The 14,052-nt window shown below is 49.0% G+C and overlaps 1 protein-coding gene across 9 annotated transcripts in view; it reads left to right on the top strand.

Moving 5' to 3' along the window:
- The window catches only part of WDR7 (WD repeat domain 7), a 147,125-nt gene that overhangs the window by 93,529 nt on the left and 39,544 nt on the right, over nucleotides 1–14,052 (top strand). For 8 of the 9 annotated variants that reach the window (XM_035892947.1, XM_009637400.2, XM_035892942.1 and 5 more), the window contains 4 exons: nucleotides 355–541; nucleotides 11,215–11,332; nucleotides 12,651–12,800; nucleotides 13,477–13,559. In XM_035892947.1, the coding sequence (XP_035748840.1) occupies nucleotides 355–541; nucleotides 11,215–11,332; nucleotides 12,651–12,800; nucleotides 13,477–13,559 (538 nt within the window). Of the gene's footprint in view, nucleotides 1–354; nucleotides 542–11,214; nucleotides 11,333–12,650; nucleotides 12,801–13,476; nucleotides 13,560–14,052 lie in introns of those variants that run through there. The other variant, XR_004841811.1, reaches the window with a different exon arrangement.

The raw sequence follows: 14,052 nt of genomic DNA, 5'->3' as shown, positions 1-14,052 counted from the left end.
AGTGACCGGCAGCGCGGGTGCCGTTTGCCCGCGTCAGTCCATCCTAGTGTCTGCGTTTGAGGACCGCCGTGGGTTGCCATCCTGGCTCCTGTCTGAAATCCATGGCGCAGGGAGTCTCGGGGCTCGGCGTGCCCTGTGGTTAATTGACGTAACCCCTACCCGCAGAACCCTGCCTTTCTTTGGCTGCCTTTGGGAAGACCCTGCGGTTGTACCTGGCGAGATAAAGCCTTAACGTGGCGACCCAGGAGCAGGTTTCCATGCGTGTTTCTCAGCAGGCCAGTATTTGGAAAGAAGGCAAAATGAGTTCTGCAGCTCTCGCTTCACTGTCCTGTTCTCTCCCGCTCTGCACGGCAGGCAAGGCGCTGACGTTTCTGCTGCTGCAACCGCCCAGCCCCAAGCTGCCCGCGCACAGCACCATCCGTAGAACCGCCATCGACCTCATCGGCCGCGGCTTTACCGTCTGGGAGCCCTACATGGACGTCTCCGCCGTGCTGATGGGCCTTCTGGAGCTCTGCGCTGACGCCGAGAAACAGCTTGCTAAGTAGGTACCTCGTTTATTCACTTACCAGTACGTACTCACGTCGTTCCCCGTCTGTGGATCTAGGTTTGGCAGCAGTTGGGTCAAATCCTGATGGCTGCGGGACTTGGCAAGAAGGTGGGTGTGTTGGGTCGAGCTGCATAGGGCCGGGCTTTCTATCTGCATGCAGAAAGGGGGTGATCACCCACCAGTGGTTTGGCTGCTGCTGAGCAGTGCTCCAACAGCATCAAGGCTGTCTCCAACATCCCCCACCAGCGGGCTGGAAGGGGGCAAGATCTTGGGGGGGACGTAGCCAAGACCCCTGACCCAAACCGACCAAAGGGATATTCCATAGTCGAAGTCAGTTCAGATTCAAAAACTAAGGGAAAAGGAAGAGGGGGGGCATTCGTCTTTTGTGCCGTTTTGTCTTCTGGAGCAACAGCTATGCGCAGTGACGCCCTGCTTCCCGGGGAGGGGCTGGACATCGCCTGCTGATGGGAAGTGGAGCATAAACTCTTGTTTTTCCTTTTGCTACCGCACGCAGTCTTTGCTTTTGCTTTTTCTTTATTAAACTGCCTTTATCTTGACCCACGAGTTTAGGTTTTTTTCCTTCCCATCTCATTCTCTCCCCGCCTGTACTGCTGAAGAGGGGAGCGGTAGAGCAGCTTGGTGGCCCCTGGCGTCCAGCCAAGGTCAAACCACCACAGTGGGACAAGGAATAACGCCTTGTTGCAAGTTCTGCATTGATCTACCATCAAAATTGCAAACTCAAGTGTGCTTTAGGCGGGCTCGGTTTGCAGTCTTGGGTGGCTCGGAAAGGAAGGGTTTAACCAAGGCAGGGGAGATCTGGTCACTTGTGCACACCGGCGCTGCGGTGCCGGCTTCTCTTGGCATGGGGAGTCACCCCGGCTAGAACAGGGGGACACCAAACGCGTAGCAGGCAGTGCCTGGGGCTACACAGCATTAGCCTGATTGTGTTGCAGCAAGTTGAGGAAAGAAGCGAGTAAAACATTTTTTATATCTAAAATATGTCTGTCTAACATAATATTTTTTAACCTTTTCCAAACTGTAAAAGTAGTATTTTCAGAAGGTATTTTCCACTAGTGTGTCTGAATACCGGGATTTTTTTTCCCCATGGTTTTACAAGCCATCCCGTCAGGATGGGAGTTTTTTTGGAAAGTACCTTTTGGAAAAGGTGGTTATTTTATCAACAGCATCCCTAATGGCATCAAGGTAACTTGTAGATTTAAGGATGGTGAAGAAATCATAAACTCAGTAGACCACAGCCTGTCTCTAGGGTCAGAGAACAACTTATTAAAGCCTCCTAAATCACGATTTATATGGCAGGCTGTCTTGTACCTCCGCTCTAGCCTCCTTGAAATAAAATCTCCTTTCAATTAGGTATTTGTAATTGGGGTTGGGTGGGAGGCAAATTTCATAAGGGAGTCTGACACTTTGACATAAAATACTCAGGAAAAAATGTAATACAGGTTTTTTGTGGCTTTTTTTTTTGTGCATGGAACTCCAAGGGCATTATTTGTTCCATTTCTTAAAAATTGCTATAATTGTACAGGTTCCAGTTATTTATACACAAGTTATGTATGCGAGTTGGTACACTTGATGGTGCTGTGTGCTATCAATCACGCCCTCAAATCCTTACGGCTAAATCGCATAATTATGGCTAAACGCCTAAGTGCCGTCGTTAAGATGACTTGGGTAATAAAGGTGGTGTCTTACCTCTTCTTAATGCATTTTGTGCTAAGATAATGGGATTCTGGAATATTAGCGTTTGGGTTTAATGGCTGTAGCGTTGCAGGACATGAGTAGCATTTGGTTGAGTAGCCACAAATTTTATCATCTGAGGCCTAAATGTAACAAATTCCAGGTGGGGCCCCCGTGAACAGCCTCCTGTGAACAGCCATTGCTCACCCTTGGTCTGGTTAGTGCCAACATTTGCGCAGGAAGGGGTTTTGCCATGCAGTCCTTGCTTTTATTATTGTTCATTGTAAAATGGATCATCTCGTCTGAAATTTATTCTAAATCTATCTGAACGTTTCTTCCCCTGTAGTTAGTTTTTATAAAGAAAGCCAACCACTTAAAGGTGTGAAAGGAGAGGCTCCCATTTTCCACGTATAGGTAAAGGAAAAATAAAAAGTTGCTTGAAGAAGCAGCCACAGCAGGACCAAAGCAAGGATACTGTGCTTTATGTAGTTGGCTCTGAAAGAGATTTCAAGCTTCCTGCCTTTAATGGAAAACCTTGAAAAATATAAATGGATATACATTAGTGTCACTGAGACAGAATTCTCGTTTGTAGGTGCCTGGCTCTTGCCTCGGGACAGCTTAGGGCCCAGGTAGGAGACACCTGCTCTAGGTAGGGGGTTGCCTTGAGCAAACACAAATTCTGTGTTTATTTGGGTGTCGGCATGAATTAACGCTGTAGTGTTGCAGTTGTGCAGACATCCACTTGGAAAGCGGCTGTTCCTAAAAATACTTCAATTTAGTAATCATCTTCATCACATAAAATATAGGAACCATTGATCTTTTTTTCTAATAAAACCTTCGGCGCGTTTTTGTTGTTCAGCAAGTTTATGTTCTTGACGGCGTAGGCCGTGCCCGCGTTGGCGGCTCTGCCTCCGGGGCGGCAGAGGGGAGCCCTTGGGCCCGCCCAGATCCCGACGGCGCCGATGGCTTCCTCCTCCCCACCTCTTTAAGCCTGGCACCCCAGAAAAATCCCCGAGGGTTATTTTTTTTTTTTTTAACATATTTCATGCTTGGTTTTTAATTTACGTGGTGCTTTCTACATAAGCATTTTAATTAGCAGTGTTCCTTTGGCAGGAATTTGTAAACCATTCCGTAAATGTTAAACCGTTCGTTAACGGGGAACCGGTTTCATTGCTGAAGGAAGAAGGCTGACCCATCGGTGATATTTTCTTGGCGGCGTTTTTGCTTGGGGGAGTGGGAGGGAATGTAGGGTCTGAAATCGCCGAGGTCGTCCTAATTGATTATTTAGGCAGTGGTTTTGCTGTGTTTCTTACGAAGTGCAGAGGTTCGTTCTTCCCCAGGTGATATTTCACCCGATGGCGCTGCTGATGCCTGTCGGGGTGTGCCCCGAAGCCCGCCGGAGAGGTGCGCCCTGCTTTGAAGGAGGAGGAGACGCCGGCGGTGCTTGGGAGCCGGTGTAAAACTGCCCAGGCCCTGGGGCGGCCCCGGGGATGTTCATCTGCACGTGGAACGCTGGGCTGGGCGGAACGGGGGGGTTTGCTCAGCTTGCAGACGCTCTTGTCTACAGCATTGCCAAAATAGTATTACTTTAGATGTTAAAAAAATAATAATCCTTTAACAATCCGCCAGTTACCTGGTTTATTCGAAGGCTGCCGTTTGCTAAATCACAGTAAACGCTGCTCTTATGTTGCAACATAGGAAACTAAAATATATATGAAACTGTAGAATATCCTTATGGTTACAAATGTCCTACACACAATAATTATAAGCAATGCTTATAATTAAACTCTGTATTTATATTTTCAGTTACTTTTCTGTTTTAGTCAAGAATTTCTTCCGCTTGTCGCGGTAACATTGAACGCCGCGAGCACTTTTGCGCGCCCGTAGCGTTCAACCTTGGAGCTCAGTTTCAGATGTTAGGGTTCGGAAAGCTGTTCTGTTATGAATGAATCGTACTTTCCAGGTGTGTTTGCAGGTGTTTGCTTATAAACGCCCCCATTTTAAATGGCAGGTGCAGCGAGCAGCCGACCGGGGCTGGCTTAACACCGCGCGTGCGTTTCACCACCCGTCTGCGGTGCTAGGGTTTCTGGTTTCCTTTCGCGTTACCCTGAGGCAGAGCCGTTGTGGCTCCCTCGAGGTTTGAAGAATGAACGATGGCTGCGTGCTGGGGGCAGGTTCTGGAGGAAGAGGCACGGACTGGATGAGCGCTGTTAGGGTCTGAACCTCAGGGAGTTCTCGCGGAGGGACAAAAGCAGCCGGGATGTTTGCCTTCCCGGAGAGTCTCCGAAGCCCTCTGGTACGGAGACCTGCACTTCCAGAAGCCGAGCGAGCGCAAGTTCTTCGGAAAGTCATTTTCCTCTTGTGATTACATCCTTAGCTGTCATAAAGATTAGTATGGCTCTCTATCCACGGAGCGCTGAATAAATGAATGTATCAGCATGTAGCCTTGAGGAGCCCGATGCAATTTTCATCATGATAAATTGCATAATAAGCGAGAAAGTGTTTGCTTATTAATCCATAACAAGATTTAGATTGAAAATGGCCTGTTACATTCATGACAGATACAGTGCCGGCTGCAGACGGCCCCAGATGGAAAGAAATAGAGCGGCGATGTGTGCAGGGGGTTAAGTGTGCATCTCGCCCTCCCAGTGCCCCGCTGAGCCACCCCTTTTTGTGCCTGATTTACCGTGTACACAATAACAGCGCCTGCCTTCTCTCCCCGATGTTAAGGACGTTTTATGAAAGAGCTTTTATGTCAAGCTTCTGCTTTAAAAAAAAAAAAAGCTTCGCATTTACTGACCAAAAAAAAAAAAAAAAAAAAAAGCAGTGTGTTTCTTTTTTCCCTTCTGAATTAAATGAATATCTGAGCTGTTATCCAAAACTCGGGTATTTAGAACTCCTCCACTTTCCCAGTCCATCCTAGTCCCCAAAGATTGCACTGTGCCGAATGAAGCTGCTCCGTTGTGAGGATTAAGAGTATTTTCTAGCATTTATTAGGCTTTGATTTCGTGGCCTGGGTGATGATAGGGATCATTGCTGTCCCTTATTTTTGCTTTTTGAATTACAAGCTGCAGTTTGATAAAGATTATGGTATAATATACCAAAATTAGCAAATTGCATTCTAATCGATCTATTATGTTCCTGTATATATGTGTGTACTAAAATAATTAGGCTAAATCTCTTTAGTTTTGATTGTTTAGTGGAAAACATTGCCATGCTTTTATATCCTTACGGATTCTATCCGTGGAGCCATAGGATCTGTAGTAGGGACAGCCTTAATTTTCAAGTACAGTGGGACATGTTTAGAACCTAGCCTAATAAATAGTTGCTGAAATTGAGGGTTTTAAAGGAGAAATGTGAGCTGGGTACTTGGTCCTCAAGGCGAGGTGGCACGCTGCTGCTACAGAAGTGATTGAAACTGGGATTTGTGTCCCTGTCAGCTCTGGTTTAGACCTTGGGTTCCAGGAGGCTGGAGCTCAGCCTAGGTGAGCTGCAGCTGCATGGCACAAAGGGCAGTGGTCCTTCAGCGCCCGCAGCCTCTTGTGGAGGCTGAGGAAGAGGAGGAGGAAGAGAACCACCACACTCGCTGGCCTTATGCCGCGGAGGGAGTTTGGTTCCTCCCATTCATTCAACCATTGCGTCGAGGCTTCCTGTATCAACCAGAGCAGTTCTCAGGTGTATTGATGTCGAGGTTTCTGTTAAACAAGATGGGATATCCCCATCTTCCCTTTTTTCCCCTCCCTCTGAGCTCAGAGCATCAAAGCGAAGTCTCCAAGCAGAGGAGAGAAAAGGGGCTTGAACGTCCGTTGTGCAGAGCAGCGGCTTTCCCCGAAAGGTGAGGTGGCCCCATCTCAACATCCTCCAACCAACCCTGGAGACATGTCCTTTGGCAGGGCCCCTTCAGGGCTCCCTGTGAGCAGCTGGGTCAGCGCGTGGCTTCTTCCTTTGAGCCCAGGTAGCAAAGAGAGATCAGTCAAGATCGTTACCTTTCATGCTGAAACTTCACATTCTTTGTCCCACGAAGTTTTCATCTGGCATTGGTCTGTGGAAGTCAAGAAATGTAGAGATCAGACTGCTACATTTTCCGTTTGCTGCCATCAAAACCTTTTCCGTCTACTTTTTTCCTAGGCATGACCTCCAGCTCCGCCCGGGTAGCTTGTTCTTCTCCACTTGTTTCCAGAATCAGCTTTTTAAACGCGTCTTCCATGTTTTTGTAGGTAGGGAAGCACATAAACGTTACTCTGAAGTTGTGATAGCTTGTGCTCAACATATAAACAAGTTCTCTGTTAAAATAATCTATATTTCATTGAAAATGTTATTCAGATAGTATATTGGTTCAAGATGTCCAGCTTACCGGAGTGGGGGAAGCTGGTGATGGTTTGGGAATGGAGAGGGCATCGCTCCCTGATGATGCAGGATACTGGCCCCTGAGATCAGCCTTCTAGAAAGGAGCAGAAAGGCACAAATCAAGTGCACAAATACAGTAATAATTCCAAGATTTTTACTGGCGTTTGCAGGTAGAATATGTGTCTCTGGCGCTAAAGGCGTGCGTTGCAGGACCAGCTGCATCCATGTTACCTGTTACGTGTACAGAAATGACTCCCCAGATGTCCGCTTGCGGTGCGGTTGGGAAGCCAGGGGCAGGGTGAGGACGAGAGGGACAGCACATGCCACCGACTCGGGACCTACAGAAGTCCTAACCCCCAGCAGTACAAGAACAGAAGCCTGGGTGTGAAAGGCAGCGCTTCCCTCCGTACGTTCGTTTTGCATCTGCTTTGGTTTTGCTCCGGGGTGCGGCGCGGTGCGCCTGGCCCGTCTCGCAGGGCTTTGCTCCGAAGCGGGCGTGCGGAGCAGCTGGCCCAGCCCCGGGAGGGGGTTAATCTCTGCCCGCCTGCTCCCACTGCTGAGCCATGCTAATGAGTTAACAAAAAGCCTGTTGCTTTTCAGGAAAACGCCCGCTTTACCAAGCACCCTGTAAGGAAGAACACTGCTGGCAGAAAAACGAAGCCTTTTTAGAGAAGAAAGTACCGCGGCGCTGGGGGTTCGATTGCTTTTGGGGATAACGAGCCTCCCTCTGGTACCTCCGCCTTCCCGGTTCATCACTTCCATCCCTAACGTCCGTGCTCGATTTTTTAAGTTCTATTCAAATACTGTTTTAGAAGTAAAAGGCCAACGGGGACACCCTTATTGCGGCAGAGACCCCACTGGCTTTCCAGTTGAGTAATTTTAATGCACACAGTGGCGGTGAGGAGTGGGAAGGGAAATGACGGGGAACTTCGGGGTGTGCGTGTGTGAATCGGGCTCCGTAAAGCGCTGCTCCGTGCCTCGTCGTGCTGCCGCTCTGGGGACACGGTTCCTTTGGCAGAGCGCGCGGTAACTGCCCTGACCTTCTTTGATGCAAAGCATTTCGTTTGTTAACTTCCACAGCGTACCATCAGGTAATGCTTAGAGGATTCTATTTAAGGACACTTAAAAAAAAAAGAGACTGTGTCATCTACAGACACCTCTCACTAAATTAAAGAAATCAGTAAAGTAACCGTTCAGTTACCATGTGCTACCTAAATCCTCTGCAAGAGCACAAACAGACTTTGCAAGAAGCTCCTTGGGTTTGTAAACTTCCCTTACTCTTTAAAAGAGAAAGATTCAGTCAAAGAGCAGTGGGGAAGAGGAGCCCCTTGAAACAGAGCCCAAGCGGAGGTGCTCCCTGAGGAGGTGCCATGTCACGCTTACCTTCTCTTGCCTTACCTCGTGTGGTCTCCTGTTGGGGGCAAAAGCCACCTTTTGGGCTCTCCATCCTGGCTCTGAAAACATAGACTTCTTCCTGTCTCGCTTCCAAATAACGTCATCGTGAAGCCTAGTGTGGGAAGCATCAGAACAGCTTCTCCTGAAGATAAATAGGTTTTCTGGCGTACCCTGAGAGAAGAGAAGCTCGCAGATGTTGCTGTCACAAGGTGAACAGATTAACCCAGATATTTCTGGAGTTAGGTGCTTTTCTTGCCGTTTGGAGTCCCGAGGGTTTGAACTCCCCGGGCTCCGTGGCGCGGTGAGGTGGAGGTGCCAATGCCGTATTGCTTGGGGGTTGTGGCCTGGGGTACAAGGCACGCGTTTTGGGATTTCCACCTCCTCGGGGTTGTTTCAATTTCTCCTTTCCCTCCCTTCTTTTCAGAGTAGCTGGTGTCCAACTCTGTTTTCAGAGCAGGGTGAACTTTGTGGGCCCTGATAAACAAGTTTTTACACACGTGGAAGCGTGTAGAGACGCTAAAGGGAGGGAAGTGTGGAATGATTATGCTCTTCTCCATGAGGGGGCCCCCCTGCCATAGAGGGTGCTGGCAGCTTTCTGGTTTAAAGAAGTCGTGAGGCTCCTCTAAGGTGTGAGTGTGGGCCAAGCCAACCAGCCCCATGGCCCCGGAGGAGTCGGAAGGGAGAACTTCTGGCCCTTTGCCTCCCGGGAATGCTGAGCAAAGCAGACACAGCAGCAGCTCTGGGCAGCAGCCTCCGAGTCGATGTGGGCAGGCTGGGATTCGGAGCAGCGCGCTCCCGCTCAGCCCTTTTAATGGCACCAGAGGTGTAAAAGGAATGCAGCGGGGGAGCCGGGAGCAGCAGCCCCGACCTAAACCAGCAACGCCTCCGGCAGCGGCGGGGCTGTGAGGGCTGCGGGCTGCGGGGGGTCTGGTCGGGGTGCTGGTGGTGCAGGGCTCGGTGCTCCAGCATCGCAGTAGCGTGCGCTGCCGTGAGCCGTAACTCGCCCTCCTCGGGGCTTGGGAACGCATGGTGGTCTTCCGAAACTGCCGAGTCTGGCTAGGGCTCTTTCACTGGATTAGTACGCATTTATTGAACGTATTCTTATCTCACGTGCATCTGCCAAAGTATTAAACTGTTGAAATCACGTTGATAGTAGAGAAAGCTGCAGGTTTGCTCTTTTTTCATATAATAAAACTCATTAACGTGCACTTGAACACAGTCACTTCAACGAAGAGCTTCACTTTGATTAGCGCTTTGCATTCACATATACCCGTAATAGAACCCGCTAAGGTGTAGGAACTGCGCTAAACCTCCGTGCCGCGGTGCTGGCCGGCCCGCGCCGCTCCCGGACGCGTGCTCGGGAGCAGCAATCTCCTGCGCGGCGTGGGGGGATCTGCTCCCTGCTCCCACCCTGAGCCTCGGAAGCAGCGATTGCTGCGCGTGGTAGTGCTTCATTTCCCCAGAAAAAGAGTAAGCCTATATATGTTGCTTACAGGTTAATACTTTTTTTGTTACTTTATGCAAAATAGCAAAGAGAAGGGATGGCTGGGGAGGGGGTTCTGTGCATGCTCAAGCATAATTTTCCATGACTTGGCAAAATCCATAATGAATTGCAGCGTACTGAGATGGTGGACGGATACCAGGAATGACCGAAAGAAACAATCTTTCTTTTGTTTATTATTATTGTTGTTGTTGTTATTATTTATTAGTATTTAAAAAGACTTCAAGGGCTGCTGCTTGGTGGAAGCCTGGTCATAGCAGCAGGATTGATCAGACTGTGTTATAGGAACATTTTGATGTGTTTTAGAGCTGGCAAAGTGGTTTGTGGTCTCTCTTTCCTTGCTGCAATAGTCAATTCATGAGAAAGTTTCCTTTGTGGGATAGGTCGAATGTCTCAGGTTCATCCCAACGTGCACTGGTTCCCGGGTGTTCCCTCCCCTCCTGTAATATCCCGATGCTGTATCGGAGCGCGTTCATCCCTGTCCTCCCCATAGCTTTCCCCACCTTTCCTTCCCCCCGCGCTGCTGCAGTTCCCCCTTGGTGAAATGTCCCGGGGAGACCCGCGTGCGTCGAAGCCAGCGCAGAAACACTGCCCTTCCCAGATCCTTCCCAACCCTCGGTGGCCGCCAGCCCTCGGGCGCTGCCAAGTTCTGCAGGCCTGTGGTCAGGCACAGAGCAGACACATCCTTAGGTGATGGGGCGATTTACAAAAGGCACAAAGTTGCTGGCCTGGGGAGGGACGAGCACTCGGGGCAGCCCGCGGGTGGGAGCGCGGGGAGGATTTGTGGAATTGCCGGGTGAGGTACAACTGGCGTAACGCACCCGGGCTCTGCCGCGACGTATGCAGCGGTGGTAGTTAAAATAGTGCCATTTTAAGAAAGGAAGCTTTCAGACATCAGTAAGCTTCTATATCTTCTTTGTCAGGTACATATTCTCTCAGTTACCAAATACTAGGTTTTATTTTTCTTAATACAGTTACGGGGTGCCTGGTATTGCCTACGGGGTACATGGCATTGCCTACGGGGTACCTGGCATTGCCTTACTGTTTCTTGCCTTTATCTTGTCGTACCAAGTTGTGTATGGCAAATTTAGATGCCAGTTAATCCCTTCCTGTTATTCAAAGAATTGCAGTAAACCCCTCAACGTCAGAAATTCTAAAGAGCATTTGAATAATTTCCGTCATTAGAAAGCGTAAGGCGCGGGGCTGTCTGTCATCTCATCGTGCTGCTGCGACCGAGTCACACAGTAAGGAAAATTAAACCAAATAGATTTGGTGGCTTTAGTTCTTTAAGAAGCTTCGTGGTTTACTCTCCTCTAACCAGCGCTTAGCTGAATTAAGGAAAATTGCTATAAACAGGGTATTTTTCAGCCTGGGTTTAAAACGTCGTAAAAGAATAAACCATAAATTCTCGCAAAGACATTCTCCATTTGCTTGTCCTCTGTTGGGTGATATGTATTCAGCACATACAGATAATTTGTTAACAAGGCCTTTTTAACACTTTGGACAGATGCACATACTGTTTTCAATCTTCATGGTTAATTATTCGATTTTGTATTTGATGATAGAACACCCTGACTCCTAATCACTGCTCATTGTTGGAAGTCCATTATATTCTAACTGTTGGAGTGCTCCCGTTGACCTTGAACTGACATTATAAGCTGTTTCTAATCTTTTCACTCTATATTTCTAATGCTCCTTTTCTTTCTCCCCTCTTTGTCTGGTGCCCGTTTAGCATCACAATGGGGCTGCCCCTGCGCCCGCCCGCCGACTCTGCCCGCTCGGCGCGGCACGCTCTCTCCCTCATCGCCACCGCCAGACCACCCGCCTTCATCACCACCATCGCCAAGGAGGTGAGCGGGGCCCCTCGCCTCGGCTGCCGCAGCTTTGAGGCTCCAGGCTTACGAGCAGGGAGGGGATTGGGGGGGGAAAAAAAGGAAAACCCCATGGGTTGAGATACAGACAGCCTCATAGGACAGCAGAGGAGGAGAAAATAATAATAATAATGATAAAAGAATATACAGAGCAAGTGATGCACAGCGCGACTGCACCCACTGACCGATGCCCAGCCCAGCCCTGAGCAGCAGTGCCCCCCCCGGCCAGCTATTCCCCAGTTTCTATACGGAGCATGAGGCCATATGGTCTGGAATAGCCCTTGGGCCAGCTGGGGTCGGCTGTCCCAGCCGTGTCCCCCCCAGCTCCCTGTGCCCCTGGCAGAGCAGGGGGAGCTGCAGGGTCCTGGCCTGGTGTAAGCCCTGCTCAGCACCAGCTGAACATCAGGGAGTCACCAACGTTCTGCTCACCCTAAATCCAAAGCACAGCCCCGTGCCAGCTGCTAGGAAGAAAATTAACTCTGTCCCAGCCGGAACCAGGACATGCTCAAAAAAGGGAAGCAGCAAGTGTAACGTTTGTATGCCTGCAGCTGCCCAAATCAGCCTTAATTTATGACAGGAGCGATATTTAACTGAGGCCGATGAGTTGTGTCTGTCTTTATTTGTTGTATCCTGGTTGTTTAAACTTCGCGTTTCACACAGCAACGTGTGAAATCCTGCTTTCTTCAAGCACTGCACACCTGACCCCATTCATTACAAATTAAAACATAGTGGAGACTTCGCCATGGGCTTTGGAGGGTGAGGAGGAGGGGGCGCTGCTGTGAGGTTGGTGTAGGCTGGGCACCCTCTGTCTGAGAGCCATCTGAACCACCCGGGTACGGCCTGGAGCTTTGAGCTGCAGCAGTAGGATGGACCACGGGCAGTGGCTGGCCAAAATATCCCGTTATAAAGCAGCTGTCTAATGCCTAAAGATAGATGTTCGAGTACGCAACGGTCACGTAATCAAGACCCGGGCATTTGCTTATCTTGACCTTTAGTTTGATGAGATTAAGAATTCCTTAAAGCAGGTAAGCCCTCGTTTAAAAACTACGTCAGGGATAACCATTAGTGACTGCTGCTGCTGGGCAACGGGGGAGGGAGAAATCATCCGCAGGTCTCAGAGTAAAGCAAAGCATTCGGAGAATCGTTTAGGTTGGAAAAGACCTTTAAGATCATCAAGCCCAACCGCAGTTCCACGCAGTACAGGCTTCCTTAATGCAACGCACGCATGTAGCAGCAAGCGCGGATGGGGAATATTTAGGGAGCCCGAGTCTCCAGGTGTAACCCTGCTCTTCGGTAGGTGCACAGACACACTGCCCTCGCAGCCAACACGCAGTCGCAGCAGAACATTCACACCACCGCTCTGGCTCGGGCCAAGGGAGAGATCTTGAGAGTCATTGAGATACTTATTGAGAAGATGCCTACCGACGTTGTGGACCTTCTCGTGGAGGTAAGGCTGGTCTGCCCTGTCTGCTTGTGGGTTTGATGCAACAGTGAATGATGTGTTGGCCCGGAGTCGAATCGTAGAATTTCTTTCTGCGTGGACCGTAAACCTTTTTGTGTGTGAAGAGCATTTGTTTTATGCCACCCAGCTCATTTTTTGAACTATAAAAGCTTAAATTGCATCTGAATTGCGTTAAATCACGTTGTTGGCAAAAAACCCCAAGCAAGAGCACTTGCTGGAGGTACCGTGTGCTCACCGCACTGGCACTTGGACATGCTGGGGGGATCACGTGGATGTTTTTACTTGTTGCATTCGTTGATGCTGATGAACATTGTCGAAGGGTGGTACAGATGATGTAACGGATTGGTAACTCATACCGATGCCCCGAGGCCTTTTGCACGCCAGAGCTACTTACAGAGCTCCAAGAGCTTATGCATAGCAGTAGTGTGCTGTTCCCTAACTGTTTGCAGGTACTCGGAGTGGTTCCAGTTGCCAGTACCATCGCTGTGGGCAACGCCTGTCATATGCAAGAGCATTCTTCTTTGGTTTATCCTGATTGTGTATTAAATTCAGATACCAAAGGTGCAGTCAGGCACAGAAATTCTCTATTTTTGCCTCTTAGAACTTTCATTAGGAGACATAAACTACAGTACATGAAATGGTTTTAACTTTTGTTTCCAAGGTTATGGACATCATCATGTATTGCCTTGAAGGATCTTTAGTGAAGAAAAAGGGTCTTCAGGAATGCTTTCCAGCTATCTGCAGGTGAGCTCTTCCTCCAAGAATACTGTGAAGTAAATTACAGGGGCACCAGCAGGATGTATTTCTTACTTAAGAGTGAAAAGATCTTTTTACATGATGCTTGTCCCTTAAAACATCAAATGTGAAGAGTGTTTTTAGCTCACCCATAAGCCTTTGTAGGCTTTTAGTTCTCTGCCACATCTAACAGAGATGTGGATCAGAAAAGCAAAGCATTAACGGCTCCTTGAAGTTTTGATATTTAGAAGTCCAAAAAGAGGAAGATACTGTGTAATCTCATGAACAACCCTGTCCTGCTGCCCCTCCATGTATCCTAGCTGCTGCACCGGGACAGCCCCGCAGGCTGAGCAGCTTCCTCCAAAGGATTTACCAAAGATGAGAATAACGCGCTTGAGCAACAAGTGAGATTCCAATAGGCACAGCCTGCCTGAGGGAATTAGTTGCCACCATCAAAGTGGCTGGGGGGAAAAAAGAAAATGGTGACAGCAGAAAATAAGGC

This window comes from Egretta garzetta, unplaced genomic scaffold (genome assembly GCF_000687185.1).
Source record: "Egretta garzetta isolate BGI_Z169 unplaced genomic scaffold, ASM68718v1 scaffold384, whole genome shotgun sequence".
Lineage (NCBI taxonomy): Eukaryota > Metazoa > Chordata > Aves > Pelecaniformes > Ardeidae > Egretta > Egretta garzetta.
Note: the sequence above shows the minus strand (reverse complement) of the source record. Positions and strands in the feature narration are given on the sequence as shown.